At 40.4% G+C, this 24,926-nt stretch overlaps 1 protein-coding gene across 3 annotated transcripts in view; it reads right to left on the bottom strand.

The window, feature by feature from the left end:
• Positions 1 to 22,130, bottom strand: part of arhgap5 (Rho GTPase activating protein 5) — a 59,034-nt gene extending 36,904 nt beyond the window's left edge. The window contains exons 1-4 of one of the 3 annotated variants that reach the window (XM_069916730.1): positions 21,671 to 22,130; positions 16,513 to 20,420; positions 15,721 to 15,856; positions 3,035 to 3,088 (exon numbers count right to left, since the gene is read on the bottom strand). In XM_069916730.1, coding sequence (XP_069772831.1) covers positions 3,035 to 3,088; positions 15,721 to 15,856; positions 16,513 to 20,241 — 3,919 coding nt within the window. In that variant the 5' untranslated portion in view covers positions 20,242 to 20,420; positions 21,671 to 22,130. Of the gene's footprint in view, positions 1 to 3,034; positions 3,089 to 15,720; positions 15,857 to 16,512; positions 20,421 to 21,393; positions 21,506 to 21,670 lie in introns of those variants that run through there. The other 2 variants (XM_069916731.1, XM_069916732.1) reach the window with 2 other exon arrangements.
• Between the last annotated feature and the right edge of the window lie 2,796 nt (positions 22,131 to 24,926).

Raw genomic sequence — 24,926 nt, 5'->3', positions numbered from 1 at the left:
AATTTGAAATTATCTTGTGTTCAGTTTGAAGTTGTCTATTTATAATTTTCTTTCAGGGAGCAAACTTTTGAAAAATTTGTTGTCCAGTGTAATTTCAACATGGCAATAAACAGCCCAAAGTCAAAATTTAAAGAAGTCATCAAATGAGTTAGATGATCCGAACTAAGAATCCAATCTAACATATGACAATATAAAATTTGCACATTTTGCATTTACATAGTTTATGAAAATAAAAGCAGAACAGCATACATGAAACAAAGGACATTTAGTATTTACTGGACTGTAAAGCAATTAAAAATGAAAAAGGTTTGGTATTTATTCCCTGGGATGTTAGATTCAAAAGTAATAATGTCAAAATTATATACAATCTGACTGACCCACAGGAATACTTAGCAAATATGATTCTGGTTACCACCTTAAAATAGGTGGGGAAAAAATGGGAATAAAAAACAGGGGAACCACAACTGAGAGAATACAACAAAAGCATAAGACTGAGTAAGTTTGAGCTACGTTCTTCAAAAAATGGAAATATTTGGAGGTAATCACAATCAGGTATTTAAAATTGTAAATGTGTTAGATGTGCTTCATGTAATGAAGCAACCACAACAATAAATGGTGAGTATAACCATTATATATGAGTATAACCAGTATATATCAGATCCATAATATTATTGTCATAAATATTATTCTTCTACAAGATGATTTTTAAATCATCTCAACTTCAATATGATTTTGAAACATTCATTTTTGTTTGATCTAATCAAGTCTCACGATGATGTGGTGCATTTCACGATCGGGAACACAGAAATTTGAAGCAGAACAAGATCAACCTTAGATTTGACATCAGCAAGCAGGACTGCAAATCAGCAGAAACGCATTTTCTACCAAACCACTCGGACCAAATTAGTTTGGGAGATGCAAGAATACACTCAAAAGGAAACTTAGGAGGGCCAAATTGGCAGGCAAGATAAGGAAAAATCCAGAGATTCTAGATATACCTAAAGATCAAAAGGAAACTAGGAAGTGAATCGAGACTCTTAAGAATCAACATGGTCATCTATGTGTGGCTTGGACAAGGTCCCTAACAATTCTTTCTCATCTGTATTTGCCCTATTTACCCAGGAGAAAGACGTGCATGCTTGGACTTTCGGGTATATCTTGAAGAGAGCCCACATTAAAGAGATAAGAACACAGAAATGCTGGAGGAACTCAGCAGATCTAACAGTATCCATATGAGGTAAAGATATTTCACTGACATTTTGGGCCTGAGCCCTTCTTCAACACACGAGTGAAAAGAATGTGGCATCTGAATGAAAACACTTGGAAGGAAAGAAAGGATGGGGGAGAAGCACAGATCACGACAAAGGATGTTAATTGGATAAGACATGAGGGAGGAAAGGTGTGATTTGACTCTGTGAATGCAGAGCTGAAGAAACTGAGACTGAGGGATAAGGAAAGAGAGAGGGACAGCTGGAGAAAAGGAGACAAAGGGATAGATGGGGGTAGGAGCTAATGGAAACCAATGAAGTCAATGTTAATGCAATCCAGTCGGGTGCCCAGATGGAATACAAAGTGTGGTTCTTCCAATTTGTGGGTGACCTCAATCTGGCAGTGAACAAGACCATGGGCAGACATGTCGGCAAAGGAAAGGGGCTGGGATTAAATTTTGGGTGGCCACCAACGGGACCACACTAAAACTCATCAAATCACTGTCTCGCACACACTATCTCTGAACTCATCACCACCAGTCATCTCATTTCCATGACCTCCAACCTCATTTTTTTCTCTACCCTGCCGGTTCAACTCTTACCCAAGATCCATCCCAGCAGGCCCATTGTTTCCATATGCACCTGCCTCACCAAACTGGTATTTGCTAATCTCTTCTCCACTTTGTCACACCTGGTCCAGTCCCTCCCATCTACATTCACTATACTTCACATGCCCTCCATCACTTGACCACCTCACCTTTACTATGGATCTCCATCCCCCATGCCCAAGACCTCAAAGCCCATGGTTTGAGAAGGTACGCTCCACCAGCTGGCAGAACTTTTTCTCACCCTCAGTAACTTCTCCTTTGAGCAATCCCACTTTCCCAAAGTCTAAGGCTTGCCCTGAGTACCCAAATGAGGGCCAGCTTCCCTTGGCTTTTTGTTGGCTGCATGGAACAATTCACATTACAAGTCTGCACAGGCAAAGCTCCTCAAATCTTCCTCTGCTACATCAACTACCACTTAGGTACTGCCTCATGCATACATGACAAGCTCATCGACTCTCCACTTTGCTGCCAACTTCCACTCTGACCTCAACTTCACTTGGTCCATCTCTCGCAATACTCTCCCATTTCTCAATCTGTCTCCATCTTGGGAGACAAACTCTCAACAACAATCTTCCACAAACCTACTAATTTACAGCTACCTTGATTATACCTCTTCACAACTTGTCCCCTCTAAGGATTCCATTCCTTTCTCTCAATTCCTCTCTCTCTGTCACATCTGCTACCAAAATGAGGTCTTCCATGTCAGATTATCTGAGATGTACCAGAGGGAATTAGAGACAGGAAGTGGTATAAGGAGTGGGTTACAGAAACAGCAAGGGATGTGGGGGACCAGAGGGAATTAGAGACAGGGAGAGGTGTATGGGACCGGAGGGGGTTACAGAAACAATGAGTGGTGTGGGGGACTGGAGTTGGTCAGAGACAGGAAGGGGTGTAGGGGTCCAGAGTAGGGGATGACAGAGACAGGAAGGTTTGGAGAATACTGGAGAGGGATTACAGAGACAAGGATGGATAGAGGGGATGGGAAAGGGGTTACAAAGACAGGGACTGGATCGCACGAGGATGAAAGGAGATTTAATAGAGGTTCACAAGATTCTAATGCATGGACAGCCAGAGCCTTTTTCCAGGGCAAGAATAGCAAACACCAGGGGTCTTGGCAGGATACTTGTATAATCATTAGCTATGGGTGAGGTTCTGTTGAACTCCAGGCTCCCTAGCATTGTGCTTTTATTTAAGAAAGGCTGCCAGGGAACTACTCACCAGTGAGCTTATTATCAGTTGTGGGCAAGTTTCTCGAATTTTGAGAGGCAGGATCTGCAGGCATTTGGGAAGGCAAGGACAGATGAGAGATAGTCAGCAAAGCTTTGTGTGCAGGAAATCATATTACATACATTTAATCAAGATTTTTGACAAAATAACCAAAAAGTATAATGAGGGTTAAAAATAGTCTACATGAATTTTAGCTAGACCTTTCATGAGGTGCCTCTTGGCAGGCTTATTCAGATGAGACTCAAATGCGATTCAGCAATTCTTTACAAAATTAGATTGATGGAAGGAGACAGAAGGTGGCTTTGGAGGATGGCTTTTCAAGTTGACATCAGTGACAAATGGTTTGCTGTGGGGATCAATGTTGGGTCCATTGTTCTTCATCAATTATTTTAACAATTTGGATGAGAGTACAGGCGACATGATTTGTAAGTTTGAGGATTACTAAAATTAGTGCTCAGTGAAATGTGAAGGAAGTTATCTCAGGCTGCAACAGAATCTAGATCAAATGGTTAAGTGGGCCAAGGAATGGCATATGGAATTTAATTCAGTTAAGTGTGACGTGTTATATTTTGACAAGTCAAACCAGACCAGAACTTGTACAGTAAATGGTAGGGTTCTAGAGTGTTATAAATCAGAGAAACCTACAATTACAGGCACATAGTTCCCTGAAAATGGTGACGTAGGTAGACAATGAGGTGAAGATGATGTTAGCAATCTTGCCTTCATTGGTCAGGACACAGTTACAGTTGTACATCATGTTGGTAAAAGTGCATTTGAAGTAACACATAGTTCTCATCATCCAGCTACTGTATAACATGGAGCTGGAAAAGGTACACACCAAAAAAAAACAATCACGCATATGTCACTGGGACAGGAGGGCTCAAATTATCAGAAGAGGCTGGATAAGCTTGGACTTCTTTCTCAGAATATACTAAGGTGTGATCTTATAGAGGCTTACAAAATCATGATGGGCATAAACAAGGTGATTATTCATAGTCTTTTTCCCAGTGCAACAGAATCAAAAACGAGAGGGCAACAAAAGGATAAGAGGGAAAGGATTTACAAGAGGCACGAGGTGCAACTTTTTCCAGAGGGTTTCCAGAGGGCAGTGCATCTGTGGAATAAACTGCAATGGAACCTGTAGAGGCCAGGGCAATTACAACATACAAAAGACATTTGGACAGGTACATAGATAGGAAAGTTTAGGAGGATATGGGCCAAATACACACAAATGGAATTAGCTCAGAGAGGCGACATGGACAGGTTAGGCCAAAGGGCCTGCTATCCTGCTTGAAGTTAACACTGTTTTACCAATTTTCCTCAAATAAGAGCTGGACCGGTTTCTGGATGTAATTTGGTTTTAAAAAGCAAGAACATCTCAAAATCACCAGGGTTAGAATAATGCCTTAGTCCAATTTTGATCACCCAAGACTGAACTTAAATTGGCTTTGGCATTAAATCAGGCATTGCAAAAGTGCGCAACCGCGCATGCGCGAAGTTTCGCGCATGCGCGATGCGAATGAAAAAAAACACACCGACGGGAGGGGGGACCAGCTGGGGAGTCGATCTCCACAGCCGGCAACGACAGCTGCAGAACACCTGCAGCAAGAAGAGACCACAGAAGACAATAGAAACAAGAAAGAAGAGGAGGAAAGGGCAACAAAGAAACAACAGATGGTCAACCCAGAGGAAGAAGAAGAGTATGGTGAAATAGAAGAAGAAAAGATAGGCAAGGTAAAGGATATACTTGCTCTTATTAAAGGATACATGGAGTCATTTAAAGAATGGCAAACACAGGAATTTAAGGATTTAAGAAAAAGAATAAACAACACAGAAGAGAAAATAATTAAAATGGAGATGACCTTAACAGAAATGGGAAAAAAAATGGACAAGATGGAAGAGCGGGCAGTAGCAGCAGAAATGGAGGTAGAAGACTTAAAAAAGAAATTGGAGAAATCTAATAAAAAAACTAAAGAGACACAAGAACTACTAGCTCAAAAAATAGATACAATGGAAAACCATAACAGAAGAAATAACATAAAGATAGTGGGCCTTAAGGAAGATGAAGAAGGCAAGAATATGAGGGAGTTTATAAAAGAGTGGATCCCTAAGACCCTAGGATGTCCAGAACTACGGCATGAAATGGAAATAGAAAGGGCACATAGAGTATTGGCCTCTAAACCACAACCACAACAAAAACCAAGATCTATTGTAGTAAAATTCCTAAGATATACTACAAGAGAAAAGGTACTGGAGAAGACAATGGAAAAAGTAAGAGAGGGCAACAAACCACTGGAGTATAAAGGGCAAAAAATCTTCATTTATCCAGATATAAGTTTTGAACTCCTAAAGAAGAGAAAAGAGTTCAATACAGCAAAGGCGATTTTATGGAAGAAAGGGTATAAATTTATACTAAAGCATCCAGCGGTATTGAAAATATTTATTCCAGGACAACAAAACAGACTATTCTCGGATCCAGAAGAAGCACGAAAATTTGCAGAACAATTACAAAAATAGACTGAGGGAGGAAGACGGGTAATGAGAGTTAAAATGATCACGACTGATATGTATGTGGGTAAAGACAAAAATAGACTGAGGGATGAAGACGGGTAATGAGAGTAAAAATGATCACGATTGATATGTATGCAGGTAAAGAGGTATAAGAGTGAATAGAGACAATGAGCATACATGAATGTATCTGTACTTAGAGGAAAATATAGATAGTATAGACAAGAATTAATAAGGGAAGGTAATGGAATAGAGAGAATAAGGAGGGAATTAAAAGAGGGACCTTTGTGACATATGAAAAGTGAAATCTTTTCTGGGGGAGGCAGGGTGGGGGGAAATAGCGGTCACTGCAAAATCAGTTGACGCTTGCGAGTGGATTCGCAAATCCAAATGGAGAGGGGAGATGTGGTTGTCCGACAAGGGATAAAGGACAACTCAGGAGGTGAAGGGGAGATTGGGGGTAAATAAGATAGAAATAGGAGAATAAGGAAAATGTTAGATGTTGTAGGAATGTTGTCTTATAAAGAGTTGAAAATAAGAAAACAGAAATGGAAAAGGAGGAAAGGTAATGATGGAAAAACGGAAAGAGAAGATAAACAAAATATAAAAGGGCTACGCTGAACTATATGTCTTTAAATATTAATGGAATACATAACCAAATTAAAAGGAAGAAACTACCAAATTTAAATGAATAAATGTATTCCATTAGAAAAAATAACATATTGGTTAAGAAATAATATTGAAATATTCGAACAAGTATAGGAGCCTTACATTAAATACAATAGCGAAAACCTACCGGGGACAAACATTACCTAAGTTGATGGAAGGAGAAGGAAAGAAAAGAATGGACTCAGTAGAATTTCTGGTGTAATTTTGTTGAATGACAACATTGTCTGACTGGCTTAATGCAACCTAGATTGTATACCTAAAATGGATGAGAGGGGGGGGTGGGGGGGTGGTTTGGGAGGAAAGGGGGGGGGAGAAAAAGTCACTGTATATGTGTGAAAAAGAAATAGTGTATATCATGGCTAATGTGATTTATGGTGTGAAAAATAAAAAAATTTAAAAAAAAATAAAAAAATCAGGCATTGCGATGAGGTAAATTAATAATTTTTCTATTAAATATTAATGTCTTGTTGGGGGGAGGGGCGGGGGTTGTGCAGGTCACCACAAACAAAGACAGTAACACTTCACAAAAGACATCTCATTCAAACACTTTGACAACAGAGGAACTGAACTTCATAGTCCTAAATCTGACATCAATTTTGGCCCACGATCATTATGATAAAGTTTCCTTCTCAAATAGGAGTACATTTGGTCTTCAACACAATATAAAAGTGATTTCTACTTCAGGGCACATTAAAACAGTAGGTCAAATGGCAGATGTATTCAATCTCCAATTCAGACTCCACAGTACCTTAATTTCAGATAAAAGTCAAATATGAAATGAAGATATGCACTGCCAAAAAGAAAATTATATTCACAGGTATTTTACTTTTTATTCCCCTACACTTGCTTTGTGTTCATGTTAACAATTATATAAAAATTAACATTTGAATATGACAGCAAAAGATTATGCAAATACCAGTCTTGAACTGGTCCAGCTTTCAACCGCACCGGTTTGCTGGGTTAAGTGATGTGCTGCTGTTTACTACTGTGGGTACCATGCGATGAGCCGGCTCGATCTCCGCAGTGGCGGGCTGCCACAAGAGTAAAATAAAATAGAACTGCATAGCATTTTGAAGCGCAAAGTCCTTCTGTCTGAAAATAGTGACATCTGGTTGGGTAATGATAAAGCAATTGTATGACACCTCACCTCGTCTGCCTCCCAACAAAAACAATTCCCAAATTTGAAGGATAGTGTAAAGATGCAGAACTTGTGTTCAAAGTTTCTCTTTCAAGTTTAAAATTTCTAACGTATTGAATGGTTAATAAGAGAAAGAAAAAATTGAAATAATTTTCTGCATTTCCAGCAGCTGATAGAACATGGAATTGGAATGTAAACCACCTGGTTTGCCCTGTCATTGACAGGGAAAATGGATGGTACCAATGGCTTAAGTCCATGCAAGAGGTCCTAAATTCATGATTAGTGTCTTGCAAATATATTAATGGAGAAATAGTGCCCCCTCCAAAACAGAATCACTAAGTAGTCCAATTAAAAACTTAACGGAAATACAAAGATGGGTGCTGGAATGATGCTCGTAACATTTTCTGTGGAAGTCAAATTTTCATCTACAAATGATTAACCAACGGTTGGTGTATCAATTAGCGCAACGCCTTTACAGCACTAGCAATCAGGACCACGCGCTGTCTGTAAGGAGTTTGTACATTTTCCTCATGTCTGCATGGGTTTTCTCTGGGGTCTCCAGTTTTCTCCCACCATTCAAAAACATACCTGGGGTGTAGGTTAATGGACCTGTGGACCGTAATGGCCTGTTACCATGCTGTATGTCTAAATATTTAAAATTCAAGGAAGCAAGGGCCAAAGATAAATATTTGATGGGTTACATTGAAATGACATGTTGAGAAAGGATATCACTGTTGGAAATGCTCTGGTTACAATTAAATAAATAAAACTTTGGGCAATTTCATCAAGCGGAGTCACAAAAGGGAGACGCAAAAGCAGATTAATGTCATGATCTTATGGAAGATTGCACAGAATTATCACAGGCAGAGAGAATGATGCATTACTGCATAGACCAAGAATACAATTTGACTTTAGTTAAGATCTCTTTTGTGCTATACCAGTGGTAAATCAAGAGTTCGGGAGCAGCTGGAAAGAAGTGTCAACAGCCCTACCCCTGGGTTTGACGTGTAAATATTGGAGGTAGATATGCAAGCCCACACCTCTGGGCCTTCACTTCAGCAACTACCACAGACAACTTTTTTCTCTAAAGTTTTCTTTTGAGTTGACATTTGCAATGTCCATCATAGAAATGTGTGCAGGCACAGAATGATGATAATGGATTTGGGAAATGCCAGTTCAAAGTTAGGTTGAGAGGGGCCTAGTGAAATGTTTGTTTAGGTGAATGCAAAAATGGGGGAAACCAATACAAATAGATAAATAGTAGATTTTAAAATTGTATTTTTGCAACAAAGAATAAATCAAGTTTTTAAAGCACAAATTTGATCAGGCAAAAAAAAGTTGGTTAAACCATTTTTAACAAAAAAATTGAACAAAATATTCTTTGTAATTCACATTTTAAATTGGAAAATAACAAAAAATGTAATTGTTCACAAAAAACAAACGCCACATGATGATATAATGACATTCTTCCCTTTCTATGCATAATATAGCCAATAAAACCTTTCTTCCAAAAATATTTGTTCTGGAATGACACCCTCTAAGTCAACTGTGGTACCTTCTTAAAGCCTGGCTGACATTGGATAGGATCGGATCCTCTTCATTTTTTTCTCTTGATGCTACTTCATTAATCAATAACACGTCATGTGTGTTATTTTAGTTTTGTTGAAAACATTCACATTGAGGATGTGGATTAAGCCAAATATTAACTCCTATGTTTCAGTAAAAGTTGGTGCATTAAATCTTTCAGTTATCTTTAATACACTGAAGCCATGTTGTCCAAATGGACACAAAAACTTCCCAAGCATAAACTAAGCAGCACAGAATCTTGGCCAATATTTAAGAGCATCTTCACTGTTCACTGCAGGAGCAACAACCTCCCAGTGGCCAGCTATTTTAATTCCACACACCATTGCCACGAAGATACCTCCATCCAGTATCATGCATTGCCAAATCGAGCTATCCGCAAATTGAAAGAACATTTTATATTGTTTCAGCAATTCCAACCAAATGGAATCAATACAACTCCAATTTTATTTACCTCCTCTCCCAGTCTCTCTCGTTCTCCAATCCCTCTTTTCCTCTAGCACTTTCTCAGCTTCTTTCTCTTATCTTCCCATCTGTGTTCATCCCCCTTCCTCTTCTTCCCTCCACTCCTCCCCCCCCCCAACCTTTTTATTTTAGCATCTGACTTTCCTGATTCTAGATAAAGGGGTCAGGCAAGAAACATTTGTTACTTTTTACTTCCTATGGATGCTGCATGACCAGCTAAGTTTCTCCAGCACTTTTTTGCATGCAAGAAACCCAAATAATGTGAAAGAATAATGAATTTCTGATCTTGTGCTTTAATGTTAGTTTCCTTTACTGACCCTATTTTCAAAAAATTATTCTAAGTCCTGAAAGAGGATCTGAAAATTCACCGCCGTCTGTTTGATGAAATGTATTCTCATCTTGGCCCTTAATGGTCAATCCCTGCTTCTGAATCAGTGACCACTGCTTCCACCATGGTAAACATCATACACCTTCAAGCTCAAAAAGTTTGTATGTTTCAGTCAGTTTGTTTATTGTGACAAATAAGAACAGATAATTTGCCTCCACAAGGCTGTTCTGCCATTCAACACAAGATTTCCCTGTTCTATCTCAACATTCTTGATTTATGTATTGATAAGTGTTTAGATGCAACCCACAATATTCTTGTGTGTAGATTTCCAAAGACTTAGTGCTTGGGTCCCTGGTCAGGGGAAACATCCTCCTTATATTTACTCTATTAATCCATCCAATTATTTTGTGCATCTCAGAGAGGTTACCTCTTAAAAAAAAAAGAGGCACAACTCACTTCTCATGCAGCCATCCTCAACTGCTTTTTGGTTATGGCCACATTATAACTTTGCTCAAGGTCCCTGTGAAGCAGTTTAGTTGGTTTCTTCCATACTTCTCTCCTACCAACTACATAAAACAATAAAAATATCTAAGAGTTCAGTCCAAGCCCCCCCACTCCTTAAATGTACTGTGACCCCCCCCCCCCAGGCAGGCCATATGGCACCCCCACAAATATGGCTTACCAGATCTACCAATTCAGGAACTAATCTGCACTTGCTCCAATAGCAAGTATAACTTTCTCAGTTCAGCAGGATTAAATTGTACTCCAGTTGTAATTTCACCAGTTTCTGATACAATGCAGAAAGTCTTCCCTGTTCTTGTACTCAAACCCTCATGAAGGCCAAAGAGCCTTTTTAATCTCCAATGGATGAGAAACGTGATATCCCATAAACAAATTATCCGAACTATGCTCAAGACCTTGGCCTTCATTATAGATTCCAGCAGTAATGCCAGATGTCAACCTCCCACGCAGAGTCCTACCAGCGGCAGCTCTGTACAGACTTTAAATGGCCTGTTAAATGACCCAAAGGTGATTTAGTACGTAGAACAAACATTACAGCACAGTAAAGTCCCTTCGGTCCACAATGTTGTGCTGACCTGTGTGTGTGTGTGTGTGTGTGTGTCTCTGTGTGTGTGTGTGTCTCTGTGTGTGTGTGTGTGTGTGTGTGTGTGTGCGCACACAGACACACACACACACACACCCCCCTATTAAATAAATGAAAGCCTCCCTACCTCATAAACCTCTATTTTTCTTACATCCATGTGCTTGTCTAAGAGTTTTGTTCCAGTACCCCTGGCAATGCATTCTGGGCACCCACAACTCTTGAGTAAAAAAAAATTTGCCCCTGATGACTTCCCTAAACTTTCCTCCCTTCACTTTGTACAGATGTCCTTTGGGTTTGCTACTCCTGCCTAGGAGAAAGGTGCTGACCTTATCGATGCCTCTCATAATATTGAACACCTTCATTAAGTCACCTCTCATCCTTCTTTGCTCCAAAGAGAACAATCCTAGCTCTGTTAACCTTGCTTTGTAACATTTATTTTCTGATCCATATACATCATACAAGTCAGATACAGTACAAAAGTGTAGAATTACAGAGAGAGATCCATTGTCACAGAGCAAAGGCACTGCTAACGCTGCCTCATAAGGCAAATTTTCAACAGCCAAGATCCTAGTAAATCTCCTCTGCACTCCCTCCCTCGCTTCCCCATCCTCCTGTAATGAGGCAACCAGAAATGAGCACAATATTCTGTGTATTCTCACAGATTTATAGAGCTGCTACATTAACATGACTCCTGAACTCAATCGCCCAATTAATTAAGACCAGATTACCATCAGCCTTCTTAACTATCCGATCAGCCTGCAGGTGTCCTTAAGATATTTATGGACTTGGACCCCAGGGTCCCTCTGTTCTTCCACACTTAAGTATTCTATTATTAACCATATTTTCTTTAAATCATGTGATGGAGGGTTCTGGGCCCAAGATGATGGTGCCTTGTTTGCCAGTGGCCTCAAGGGATTGTACAGGGCACCAGTAACCAGGAGAACACCTCTCAATGAGATGGAAAAGCAGAGGAGATGCCTCAAAGTATGGTGAAGGATCAATATGCAGGTCAATGACACACAGGCAGCAAGCTGTTGTCGACTTGCAGGTGAAGAATCCACACAGCCCGCAGGCTGCTGGCGACTTGAGGTCAAAGGACCAGGCTGCGGGTTGCTGGAGACTAGCTCATGAGAACCAGGATTCAAGAAGATGATGAGAGCTAGGAGGGCTCCTGAAAGGCCCTTGGAACTGAAAGCTTCCTCATTTGTTTAGTATTCTATCACTAGCCATATTTTAAGATCATGTGACCCAATATGGTGGTGTCTGTGGGAGCAGCAGATTGGCATAGGGCACCAGTAACTAGGAGAACACCTTGCATTGAGACAGAAAAGCAGAGGAGATGTCTCAAAGTATGGTGAAGGATCATTATGCAGCTCAATGACACACACAGGCAGCAGGTTTGGATCTGGGCTCAATGGTTTAAAGTGAACTGAAAACTTATATTTGGCAGAACGGAATGGTTTAATCACTAAATATGTTGTGTTGTACAGAGATATCAACAGCCCAAACAATCCTATCGAGTTCTCTGTGGCTTCACCTGAGACAACTTTGAAGCTTTTCAACCTAAAACCAGACACCACTTATGATATCAGAGTGCGAGCTCATACAAAGGTCCTGGTCCATATAGTCCTAGTGTTCGATTCCGGACACTGCCGCTAGATCCAGGTAGGATTTGTCTATTTGTTTCCTCCTTGATGCAGGTGGGTGATGATATTAGTGAGCTGGGTCTCAAGATTACACATTATATCTCATTTCTTTGCACCAACTTTGAAGGTAATGTTCTTGAGTCTTAATTACTTTGGGACTTCCATCCTCAAGTAGCTGCAATCCATTGAGACTGCTTAATGTTTATAAAGGTAAGTTTTAGTCGATAAGAAAGCAGGATGGAGATCAAGAATCTGGTTGTGTGGTGCCAGGACAACAATCTTGCTTTCAATTTCAATAAGATTGCATTGAATTCGCCCATCGTTATTGAATGAAGATCTACCGGGACCAATGCCTGAAGAGGGCGCACAAAATCAGTGAACTGGTGCGGACTCGAAAGGCCTACATGGCCTGTTTCCGCTCCGTACATGGTTATATGGCTGCAGAGCCTGTTGGAACACTGGAAATGAATCCACAGATACTTGGTGACTCTGAGGGGACTCTTTTGCTTCTCTTTGACTGCAAAGGACAGCAGGCAATACTAATGGAAAATCTTTAAATCTGCATTATGGCAGACTAAAGCCTATTACGTGTAATAATAAATTTCCATTTTATTATATGACAATAGTATCTGATGAGATCAACAATATGGTTTTCAATGTTTTCTATCTCCCTCCATTTTTAAAATAGCAAAGTTTTGATGCAATTACTCCTTTCAAAATGTTTACAATTCATTAAAGCTTATTAGGTTTTGAAATTTAGGCATTCCAGTATCATAGTAAGATGACTGTTTCTCATACTGCAGCCCTTATGTCAGGACATCGTTAAATTGCATAGTGCAATAAGATACCTCATCCTTGAATTGAAATTATTTTTTACAACTACAGATGAATATTAGAAAAGCAAGTTAATTAAAAAAAAACAAATATGACTGAATATTTTTCTGAAACAAACCAACACCTTTGATGCGTTTTGCATTACCCATGGAAACAATCCTCTCCATCACCCTGGATAATGGAGAGGCAACTACTGACAAGGCACAAGTAAAACAAAATACTAGAGAAACTCAGTAAGTCAAACAATGTCCTTTATATAGCAAAAGAGCCTACTTCAACCACAGTTATCTACAGATTTTTGAGTTTTACTTCCGACAAGGCACAAGTGTAGGTTGGAACGTTTCTTGAACCATACTTTCATTTTTCAATAAAATCACTATGAACATCAAAGTATAAAGGAAATAACCAACCATGCAGAAAGTAGCCTTGGTCTTTCCAAGAAAGTTTGAAACACTAAGTGTGGGCTTAAAATTTGAACAAATAATGCGATAAATAGCTTGGTTAAAATATACTCTTGAGGGGGCCAAAATACACATTTATAACAGCTCAATGTATTACTGGCAGTCTTAAACATTTCCATTAAGCCAGGTGCTGTCAGTATTTAGAGTATGGAACAGTACTGCACAGGAACAGGCTCTTCACCCTAAATCCTTAAGTACATCTGGAGACAATTTTCAATGTGTGTTATTTATTCAATGTTAACCTATATTTACATAACATTAAAACATCCCAAGCTGCTCCATTAGAAGAGCTACAAATGGAACCAATAATGGTCCAATCAGCTAACAGACCCAATTCTGAACATGTGATGGCAAAGCTGGGGAATGAGAGAGAAGCAGCATTAATCATGTCATATAATGAAGATGAAATGGGTCGTCTTTTGTTCTCGGAGTGAATCGTGCTCACTTAGTTTTAAAAGAAGTGGCCGGAATATAGTTCTTACTTAAACAGGCACACTCAAGCCTGTCTAGGAGTTAGGGTTAGAGTTTCCAAGAATTTGAAGTTCTTTGAATAATTTAAACAGCCTAATATCACCAACACTTAAAAACTTTTAAAAGGCTGATTACTTTACAAGACACAGCTCACTTCTTTTTAATAACCATCAGCAGTGCTCCAGAAGCATAGGCAAAAGACTGCAGCAAAATTCCAATTCAACAAGCAGGAGAAGGCCAATGAGATCTGCCCAGGATTCAATAGTCAGGGAACACAAACACATTCAGTTAAGAAGCCACTGGAAATTTTGCATGAAATAGGATGCCAGCATTATACAAAAATAAAGTTGAGCTTAAAATAGTGGGCAGAGACATTCCCAAAGGTTATCTTGTAAATTCTCCAATAATGGATTACACCTTTCCATAAAAAAAACTTGGACCCAAAAGGACTAGAAATATGGTACATCTCCCAATGTTAATCCAATATGCCAGTGCATTCTTCATTATTTCCTTTTACAATTTGCTTTGCACAAGGTGGAGTAATTTTAATGAAAAATATAAAATTTTAATTAAGCAATGTGGCATAAAAAATTAAAGTCATTAAAAATAATGCATTTTCTGAACTTTTTTTAAAAAACAGGCATTTTTCATTCATATGCCCTCTCCAAAAGATGTTCAATCAGATTGTACTGTATAAAACTACTGAGTGAGGTTAAAGCCAATGAAATTAAAATTACAAGAAGCAATGAGGTGTCTTGAATGGTTACATTTCACGCTGAAATAGTATTCAAGTTATCACAGAGAAAGCAAGTTGAGAGATCATAATATCCAGAATCTCAAGACTTATGGGTATTATCTTTCAGGTTACAGAAATATTAAATGGTGTGCAAAATTATGATTCAAGATTTATGAATACATTTATTTTACATTATATTTTTATGTATATCTGTGATTGTTGTGATGTGAGTACATGTGTGCATAGTGATTTGGAGAAACAGTGTTTCATCTGTTTGTACATGTATAGTCAGATGTTAATAAACGAATCAATTGTCAAATACGTAAAATGTAAAATTTGTTTCCCACGTATGAGATTAGAGTACGAGGCAAACTTGATTCCACATGATTTCACATAATCAGGAGAAATGATATTTCATCTTTTGTCGCAGGCAATGATGATGGAGATTGTGTTGCCTTGAAAGTGGTATGTTATTCACTACAGTGAAAATAGCTTCATAAATTGAAGAGACATAACCCCAAGAATTAATGACATAGTACAGAAAATTAATAAACTGAGCATTCATCAATTGATGAATTATTAAAATGGAAAGGCAATTATAGAATTCCTTAAGAAAGCCTTCACAGATTCAATGGATGTATGGATTCCTTTGCTATTTAGAAATACTAGAATTTTACAAACATCTTATTTGTGCTAAAAAAAATTCAGCTCCAGCATGATGTGCAATCCTACCTGTAGATTCAATATACTCCACACATCGTTCAATAAAAGCCGGTACAGGATTATCAGGAGTAATCACATCTTCAAGGGGGACTCCAAAGTAATTACTCTCCCAATTTCTTCTTGCAGGTAATGCAGGTTTATGCCCCTTTAAAAGGTAATTCAATCATATTTTAACAATGTTCACAATCACAAAATGTTAAACTAAAGTAAAAGGTTTCAAGCTTTCATCTTAGCATTTTATGTTAGCATGGCTAACAATATTGCTACTTTTTCAAAAATAGAAATTCTGACAAATTTATTGCATTTTGCAATAAAATTGAATCATCAATCTTATCAATCATACCTGGCCAACATCAATATTAGAAACTGTTTTTAAGATCCAAAGATTTGTATACTAAGCAATCCTCTCAAATATTGTGGAAAGCTTTTGGAATTCATTAAAAACCACACTGATTGCAGAAAATAAACCAATCTGTGCAATAAAAGTTTTGGTACAAAATATGATCTTGATACCCAAATCGAAGTTAGACATTTGTATGCTTACAAGTAGAGTTGACAGGATTGAAAGAACAGGTTTCACTTTATCAAAAAATAAGTAGACATGTCTACTCATAAAGCATCCACAATACAACATTGCAAAATAAAATCCAAAGTTTGTTTGTCAATGTCCAGAAATATCAATTAGATCACCCTGATGTTAACAATAGGAATTATTTGGTAGGAACATTGAATGATTCAAATTGTCAGCCTACAAGTGAAAATAACTGCATATCCAAAATATAATTCAAATTAAACACTTGCCTTTTTGTTTGGCTTTTGTGGCTTTGGTTTTGCTGGTTTCTTATCCTTCCTATGCCTCCTTATATCATCAACTTCTGGATCAGATGCAATCGCTGGATTATCAATACCTGCCTTCCCACAACTTTCTGGAGACAGTAAAGGATCCTCTTCACTTCCTCTATGAGTTTTTCCCTTCTTTGGCTTACGCGAAGATGATGGCACAGTTTCATCATCACTAATATCAAAACGTTCTCTCCTTCTGTAGTACAATTTAGCCTTTCTAAATAGAGTCTTGGACTTGTATTTGTACTTTGAAGGCTTCCGCATTATCGGTTGCTTTGATGATCGATCAATTAAGCCATTTTCTTCTTCACCTTGAGAATTATTTCCTCCAATCATGGTTGACTTTCTTATGATCTTAGAAGACTTTGAATCTTGGGGAATTGAGTATATTTCATCATCCACTTTAGGTTTTAACAAGGAATCTCTTGGGATTGAATAATTGTCAATTGGGTCCAAGTCATCTGGATGGCTGAAAGGTGTTCGATTGTTTCTCCTTGTGTTTTTACAAATGACCTGTTCAATGGTTTTCACAAGATTTGGATCAAGTTTTCTCACATCGTGCCTTGAAACAGCAGGTTTGGGCTTAATAGGTGGAGGCACTTTATGGTTCTCATGATTAACAACTGGGCTGCTGTGAATTGGATACTCAGTCCCTTCAAAATCTGATCGATATTTAGAACGATCATTGGATGGTGGAAGCAATTGCACCTCATCCCCAATGGGACTGTATGGTGGGGGTGCTTCATTATCATCTTCTGAATCAGGATAATAATTGCAAGCTGGAGAGCTTGCCCGAGGAGACAAAGAAAAGTCCTCACTTACATTACTGGATTCTCTAGTGGTGTCGTACATGTACGAATTTTCAATACTACTTTTTTTCTCTAGAACTTCACTGAAGAATGGTGTGAACATCTCGGTTTGTCTATGATATTGCGATAAAGAATATATAGCAGTGAACTTTGCAGATATCTCAGTTGCTATATGCTCGCCCTCAGTCATCAACTCTTTAATTGCTTCATTTTCAAAAAAATCAGCCTGACTGTCAGTAACTGCCACCAACTGAACTGGAATTACATCTTGCACTTCTGCCAAAAAAGCACGGAGCATTGCCATGGAGGCTTTTCTTTTGGCAGAATAGACTAGGATATACCCATGGACTAACTCGTCCTTTCTTACACATATAGATGAGTGGTACGAAAGTATCGTAATCTGGATTCGTTTTCGCTTTTCGCCAATAATCTTTTCAAGCAGGAGTGAATTACTGTGACCAGGCTGAGCAGCACTACAAAACTGAGATTCCAGGAATGGCGAAAGAATTAAGTCAACATTGAATGGATCTCCACACATGGCACACATTACAATTCTCAAATCAGCTTCTGACAGATCTTTAATACTGGGCAAAGGACTAACAACATTCAAATTGTTTTTCAATGCTTCAAGAAGTCCTCTAAGAGCTTGTTTTATTTGGAATTCATGAAATTTGCGAGTATAGGTTCCAGAGGGTACATCAACAAATGGGCACTGCAACTTATTGGCAAGTTGCTGACCCTGAAGTCTTAAAATTGGCAAGTTCTTGCTACCAATGTCTCTCTGATTTGCTAATATAATTGTAAATGAAAGATTGCTGGTAAACTTGCCTTTCCTGTTTGGGGTAGTTTCACTTCTTATTCGCTCAATACAATCTGCCATACAACCTAGAGACTCCATAGAGTTATAAACACAGAAATAACCATGAGGTTGATGTGTTGAAGTCAGACCAGACGATACAAAGGTATTGAGGTCCACAGGTTGAAGATCCAATTCATAAATCTTTCCATCCAAAGTGTACTCATCATCAGTACACTGAACTCGAATTTCATTGGCTAGTTCCTGTGCAAGCCCATCCCTACCTAAGAGAACAAGGATAAGCTTATCAATATTGGCACTATCCTGATACACATTTGGCCGACTGTTATCAAGCTGTTGAAGACTGGTAGAAAGTAATTGTTCCACCTTAATATCCATACAATTTTGACTGCTTAGGCATGTTTCTTTTGTTGGGTGATAGACAAATCCTATATGTTTTAATAGAAGAGATTCCCGATCCGGTGCAAGTTTTTGTAAGGCCCTGTATCTTGGTTCTTCACTTAGAACAGTATTAATTTCATTCATTTTGGGTGTTGCATTAAGATCTAGATCATAAAAAAGTTCAGAATGTTCAAAAAGCATTTCCTGAAATTCCTCTTTTGCTTTTTCAACTATTTCTCGTTGATGTCTACTGTAAACTTCTCTACGATCAGCATCATTTATAAACTTGCAAGCTTCATTGTCCATGACAAAACATAACACATCTTCCCAGGGCTTCCCGGGTGTTATGAACTGTACCTTTTCAAGGTGCCTCTTAAACTTTTCTTTCATGTCAAGCCTTCGCCTCTCAGAAATCAAATGTTGCACATGATTGTGGTAAACTTTTTCTCCTTCTGAAGTACTGAGAATGTCAAATGGAAGTCTCTTATCATTGATATTATCTATGTGTTCAGTTTCATCCCAAGGTGTTTTTTCTAACACAACAAAGCAGAGGTGAAAGTTAGATCTCTGTTCCAAGACATTTTGAGCTTCCGACCAGTTCAACTGTTCAATTTCTTTAAGATCAGGAAGTAATGCATTAAGGGCTTTTGGTAACATAGCAATATATTCTTCCCGACGCTTTCTAACATGTTCCTGCTTGAGCTGCTCTATGTGCTTAGAAAACGTGTTTTTTGCCTTCTTCGTTCCCTCCAAAGTTACATATTCTTCATAATCAAAGTGATTTTTCAATTTATTACTAACAGTTTTCCAGTCTGCATGATAATCTTTCACAGTTTGGACAATCAACTTTTCAAACTTGTCTGTTGCAGATGCAACAAGTTGTCTCTGTTGCTTATAAGCATCCAAATATGGAATAATCTTCGGCTTTCCCCGTGTTTTATCCAACAACTGAATTAAAGTAGCAAAACACAAATCCACGTTCACATGAAATCGTGCTGAAGTTTCTACAACAGGCATGTTTTTTTTGTTGGTTGCAAAAGCCTGCACTTCCCGCAGGTAGTGATCGACACATTCATCACATTTTGTTGCTGCTATAACAACTGGCTTTTTTGTTTTTGCCAGCTGAGCAACGAGGTTATTTACAAACTTTAGCTGATCATCAAATTTCCTGTTGCACCCTTTGCTCACATCAATGCACAAGAGGAAACCATCTATGGTAAGCTTACCATCTGGCATCTGCTTTTGCTCAAAATCTTGCTCCAAACCCAGCTGATCAGTGCAGATGTACATTAACTTTTCAGCGGACTGCAATTTTGATGCAGCCGCTCGCTTGATATACAGTTGCAAGTTTGTGCTTCGATGGGGTAGAAAGGTTTGGTCATCGATAAACTCAGTTTGTTCGATGACTTGTACTTTATATTCAGTTCCTTCCTCACTTGTGTGATTTACGTCACCCCAGAACAAAAAATGGTCATTGTTGACAACACGGCCTCCAAAATCAATTGTACTGAGTACTGAGGTATGCTCTGGGTAGTAATCATCAGCTTTAGGGTGCACGTATCGATTGCACAAACAAGACTTTCCAACACCACTTGTTCCTTTCTCCTTTTCTGTCCCGGATAATCCCACCACACTAATACTATATGTTGGGGGACGCAGTTCTTTATTTTTTGCCATCATATTTTGCCAGTCATCCCTTTACATTTGAAGACAACATTGGAATGTGCTTTATTCTGTAGTAGACCCACACACAGTGGGTCACTGCTTCGGTTTCAGACAATTCATAGAGAGTTCCATTTTCATTGAAATTGCATTTTTCTTCTGAATTTTATTTCTATCCATAGTTCAAGATTTAAGGTCTGTTTAAAACAAATAAACAAAATCAGTTGAAAGATTCAAGAATTTTTTTTTAAGAAAAAACTTTCCCAGATGTCAAATTGATCATCGGTTGACATTTTCATTCAATTGTGAGAAAATGAGCAGATAATCCAGGGAACACTGATTGACACTGTTGAAGTGACATCAGTATCACAAAGTACAAAATGTAGGGCTGAAATTGTCAAATGACAAGGAAGTCGACCTTCATGTGAAATGATAACAAACGTAAATGGGAGAAAACATTAAAGACAGGTGCAAGATATTCAATAAACATCGATAGATCTTTTTTTCAATCCCAACGATGCGATCATACCTTACAAGAATAATTAAAACGAATATTTGATTAATTTCCGAAACTTCCAGGTTTTAAAATTTTGACTTGCAATAAACAGTCTTTCATGACTTGGGTCACTTCATTGAAAACATCAATTATTCGATCTTCAGCGAAGCCGTGGCAAATTTCCCGATGAGCCCTTTCACAAATAGAATATTTTAATTGATTGGAAAATATCACTTCGCTTCTATTTGAGAACCTTCAGGAGATTAATTCTTGGACCCACTCACCAAGCCTCTGTGAGTCGAAATTCCACGCACAGCTGCGGCAATTTCACCGCAGCCAAAACGTATCAATTCAGGAGCCCCGCACCCCCCCCCCCCCAATCCCTCCCTCCCTCCCTCCCTCCCTCCCTCCCCTCCCCTCCCTCCTTGCGCTGATCAATTTCGTGGACGGAGATTACATTAAAAAGCACAGGACCCAGATTTTTACAGGCGCCCTTTTCCAAACACTTTTAACCCCCCCGCCCCCCGCGTGATTGACGAGGAATGGGCACTCCAATGTCATCTTCAAGAGGCCCAATAACCCTCCCCACAACGACCAGGGATCCTGGAGTGTGTTCGAGGCACGGACGGCCAAAGAGTCACGAAGAGAAGAAATACCAATTCCAATTCGCTTACATCATCACGTTGCCATTACATATTTGAGAGCTTCTTTAAAAACTGTTTCCAAACATGCTCAAGGGAGAGAGAGGAAAAGAAAATGCCCCTCACCCCACCTTTGATCAACCCCGATATTTAAAAAAAAACATCGCCCTCCTCCAAAAATTAGGGGGGGGGGGAACGACAGCCGTGAAACCTCTGAACAATCGGGCCCGAGCGCGCCACTCGATCAAGGCCGCCGCGTGGAATCCCTCGCTGGCCCAGCTTCGCCATTGTACCCGGATTTTCCCCTTACCCAACATGGTCGCTGCCGAGCTGCGCTCCGTGGCCTTCTCCTCTCCGGCCCGGCCCGGCCTCCTCGCACGGCGTTCTCTTCGCAACTGGAACTGACGTGGTCAGCCGCCGCCGCCACTTCTACCTCATTTTTTCAACTCTCCGCCTCCCATGGAGCGTTTTTTTCTTAAAATGCATTTTTTCTCCCCCGGAAACCACAAACACCCCAGCTCACGGAACAAGTTTCTCTTGCCCCCCCCCCCCCTCCCTTTGCTCTTCTTGGCCGGACGGGCAAAATCAAAGCGGTGGATGGCCGCTGAAATGGCGGATGGCGACGGCACAACTTTTCCAGCGACTCGGGCTCCTCGAGTCAACTCGACTTGGTCGCCGCGTCGGTCGGTCGTGGCTTCCCTCCGCGAACGGCAGCAGCAGCACCGCCGCGGTGACGGAGACGGCGTCCTTCCAACGGCAACCTGCCCCCCCCCCCCCCCCCCCACGCGCACACGACGGGCGTCCTCGCTCCCGCCCGAGACGGACGTGGACCGGGAGATGGCCTCTGGCGTCACGGCGGCCAGGTGGGAGGCTCCCGCGAAAGGAATGTCTGCGCCTCCTCCCACTCTGGCTGCGTGGACGGAGGGAGGACGCTCGCCGGTGTTCGCAGGGAGTCCTGCCTGAGGCGCCTTGGGAACATGGAGAGCGTCCGACAAAGGGAACGCCGCCAAGTTGTGGACGGAGCCTGGCGCGAGAGAAAACTGCCCGCGAGGAAGGCGAGCGCTGTCAAAGCCAAGCTTGAATGTCGACGCCTGGATTTCATTTGGGGGGGTTGGTTGAGGGGCGGAAATGACAGCAATATCGTTGAAAGCCGAGCTCGGATTCGTGCCCCGCTTGGTCCTTTTTCTGAGCTGAGGAGCAAGTTGTTGGGAACTTTCGCCTCAGTGAAAATGGCAGAGGGTGGAAATCTGACAAAACGGAAAATGCAGGTAAAGATGCACCTGTTGAAGGAGCTCAGGTTTCATCCGACAAGAATATTCGTTTTCGGTCCGCGGAATATCAAGCTTCCAAGCCTAAGTTCTCTTCCCGATAATGATTTGTAATCAATGAAAATACATAGAGTGTGTAAATTTGCCCTTGAGGCCACGATGCCAAATGTGCCGATTGAGCAGTTGAACGAAAACCCGTCCAAATAAAAGGCTGAGAAGAACTGTTTGATGGTCACAATTATCTTTTTGGGACTGTGAACGTGAAATTTGCAACGGACTCGGCTGTTAAATCTCTGGAAAAGCCAATCTCCAATTCTGTCTCTCCAGTTTTATTTTTTTGAATGTGCAAATGGATTGGGAATCTTTGAATAATGTTTATAACAGTTGGACATAATAACATAATGTCTGCATGCCTTTGTTTCCGAAGCTGTGGATTCCAATCTCCAGAAAATTGAGCATTCAGGGTGACGTTGCACTTTTAAATCAGGAGCATTTCCCATAACTTCAGAATTCCTTGCAAGGGAAAGTTTTGGTGAGCAGAGGCTGAAGACGTTCTTCTTACAGGTAAGGTCTTTGCCATGTTATCAAAGAGCAGGTAGTGGAGATGTTGGAATGTTCCAAATGCAGAATTTGGGAAATCTGGGAGAGTACAGTTGTCCCTGATAACTACACCTGCAAGAGGTGCATCCAGCTGCAGCTTCTTACAGCTGGAGAACTCCAGATCATTCTGGCAGAATGCCACCCTCAACAGTCACAATACAGGGAGCTGTGTGACTGTTTGGAGAGGGAAGAGGCAGGCAGAGCATAGCATCCCCGTGGCTGTCCTCTCAACAATAAGTATACCGTTTGTATTCTATTGGGGTGGAGGGGGGAGGTGACAATCTACCAGGGTCAAGTTGTCGTGGTCATGTCTGGCTCTTTGGCTAAGAAGGGAAGGGTGAAGAAGAGCAATAGTGATTGGGGATTCAACAGTGAGGTGAACAGATAAGAGGTTCTGTGATCAAGACTCCTGGATGGTAATGTAGCCTCCCAGGTGCTAGGGTCAGGGATGTCTCTGATCAAGTCTGTAGCATTCTCAAGTGAGCAGCCAGATGTTGTGGTCCACATTGGTACCAATGACATTGATAGCAGTAGAGATAAGGGAGTTAAGAAGGAAGTTGAAAAACAGGACCTGAAGGCTGGTATTCTCAGGATTGCTGCCTGTGCCATCTGCCAGTGAGGGTAGGAATATAAATTTGTGGCAGATGAATGTGTGGCTGATGAGTTGGTGCAGGGATCAGGTCGATAATTTGTCCTCCATTTGGTATATAGGGGCAGAAAGGGCAAGGGAACCTTGTTCAATGCAGCATCCCAAAGTCCATAGGCTGTGTGCAGCCATGTTTCTTCTTGTGCGTGAGTGCCAGATGGCATATGCCTGATGGATTGGAGTACCAGGGCCGGCCAGCACGTGCAAAGTGGGTTAGTTACTTGGGCCGGTTGGCACATGCATGGTGGGCCCGCAGATGGGGGAACATTTAGTACAGGTGCGTAGTTCTGGCGCTGTCAGCAACGCTTCATTTAGCCCATCAACGTCAAGTGGAGTCGTGTGGAGGGCTTTGAAAGTGGGTGAGTGAATATTCATTTCTTTCAGTTTTTTATTTTTACTGTATGAATGCATGCATCATATAACCTGTTTTCTGTCTTGTAGTATTCTATAGTTCTAGGGAATTAATTTTCTCGGGGCTCAGATTGTGGGAGATAACTCAAAGTTGACAATTTTTTTGGGGGGGGGGGTTGGTGCAAGTAGTTGGACTTGCCTAGAGCGCAAAAGAGTCTGGCACAACCCTGCCTGGAGGTAAGTGACTAGTGGAGTTCCACAGGGGTCTGTTCTGAGTCCCTTGTACTTTGTGATTTTTTTTTTTACAAATTACCTAGATGGAGAAGAAGAAGGATGGATCAGGAAGTTTGCGGACGATACGAAAGTTGGAGGAGTTGTGGATAGTGTTGAAGGTTGTTGTTGGTTGTAAAAGGATATAGACAGGATGCAGGATTGGGTGGAAAATTGGCAGATGGAATTCAATCTGGATAAGTGTAAGGTGGATGTATTTTGGAAGTTCAAACCTGAAGGCTGAGTGCAGGGTCAATGGACGGATACTTAACAGTGTGGAAAAACAGAGGGACCTTGAGGCCCGAATCTATTCATCTCTCAAGGTTGATAGGATAGATAAGAAGGGCTATGGATTGCTGGGCTTCATAAATTGGAAAATTGAGTTAGGAGTCGAGAGGTCATGTTGCAACTCTACAAATCTCTGGTGAGGC

Source organism: Narcine bancroftii, chromosome 2, assembly GCF_036971445.1.
Source record: "Narcine bancroftii isolate sNarBan1 chromosome 2, sNarBan1.hap1, whole genome shotgun sequence".
In the NCBI taxonomy this organism is placed as follows: Eukaryota; Metazoa; Chordata; class Chondrichthyes; order Torpediniformes; family Narcinidae; genus Narcine; species Narcine bancroftii.
Note: the sequence above shows the minus strand (reverse complement) of the source record. Positions and strands in the feature narration are given on the sequence as shown.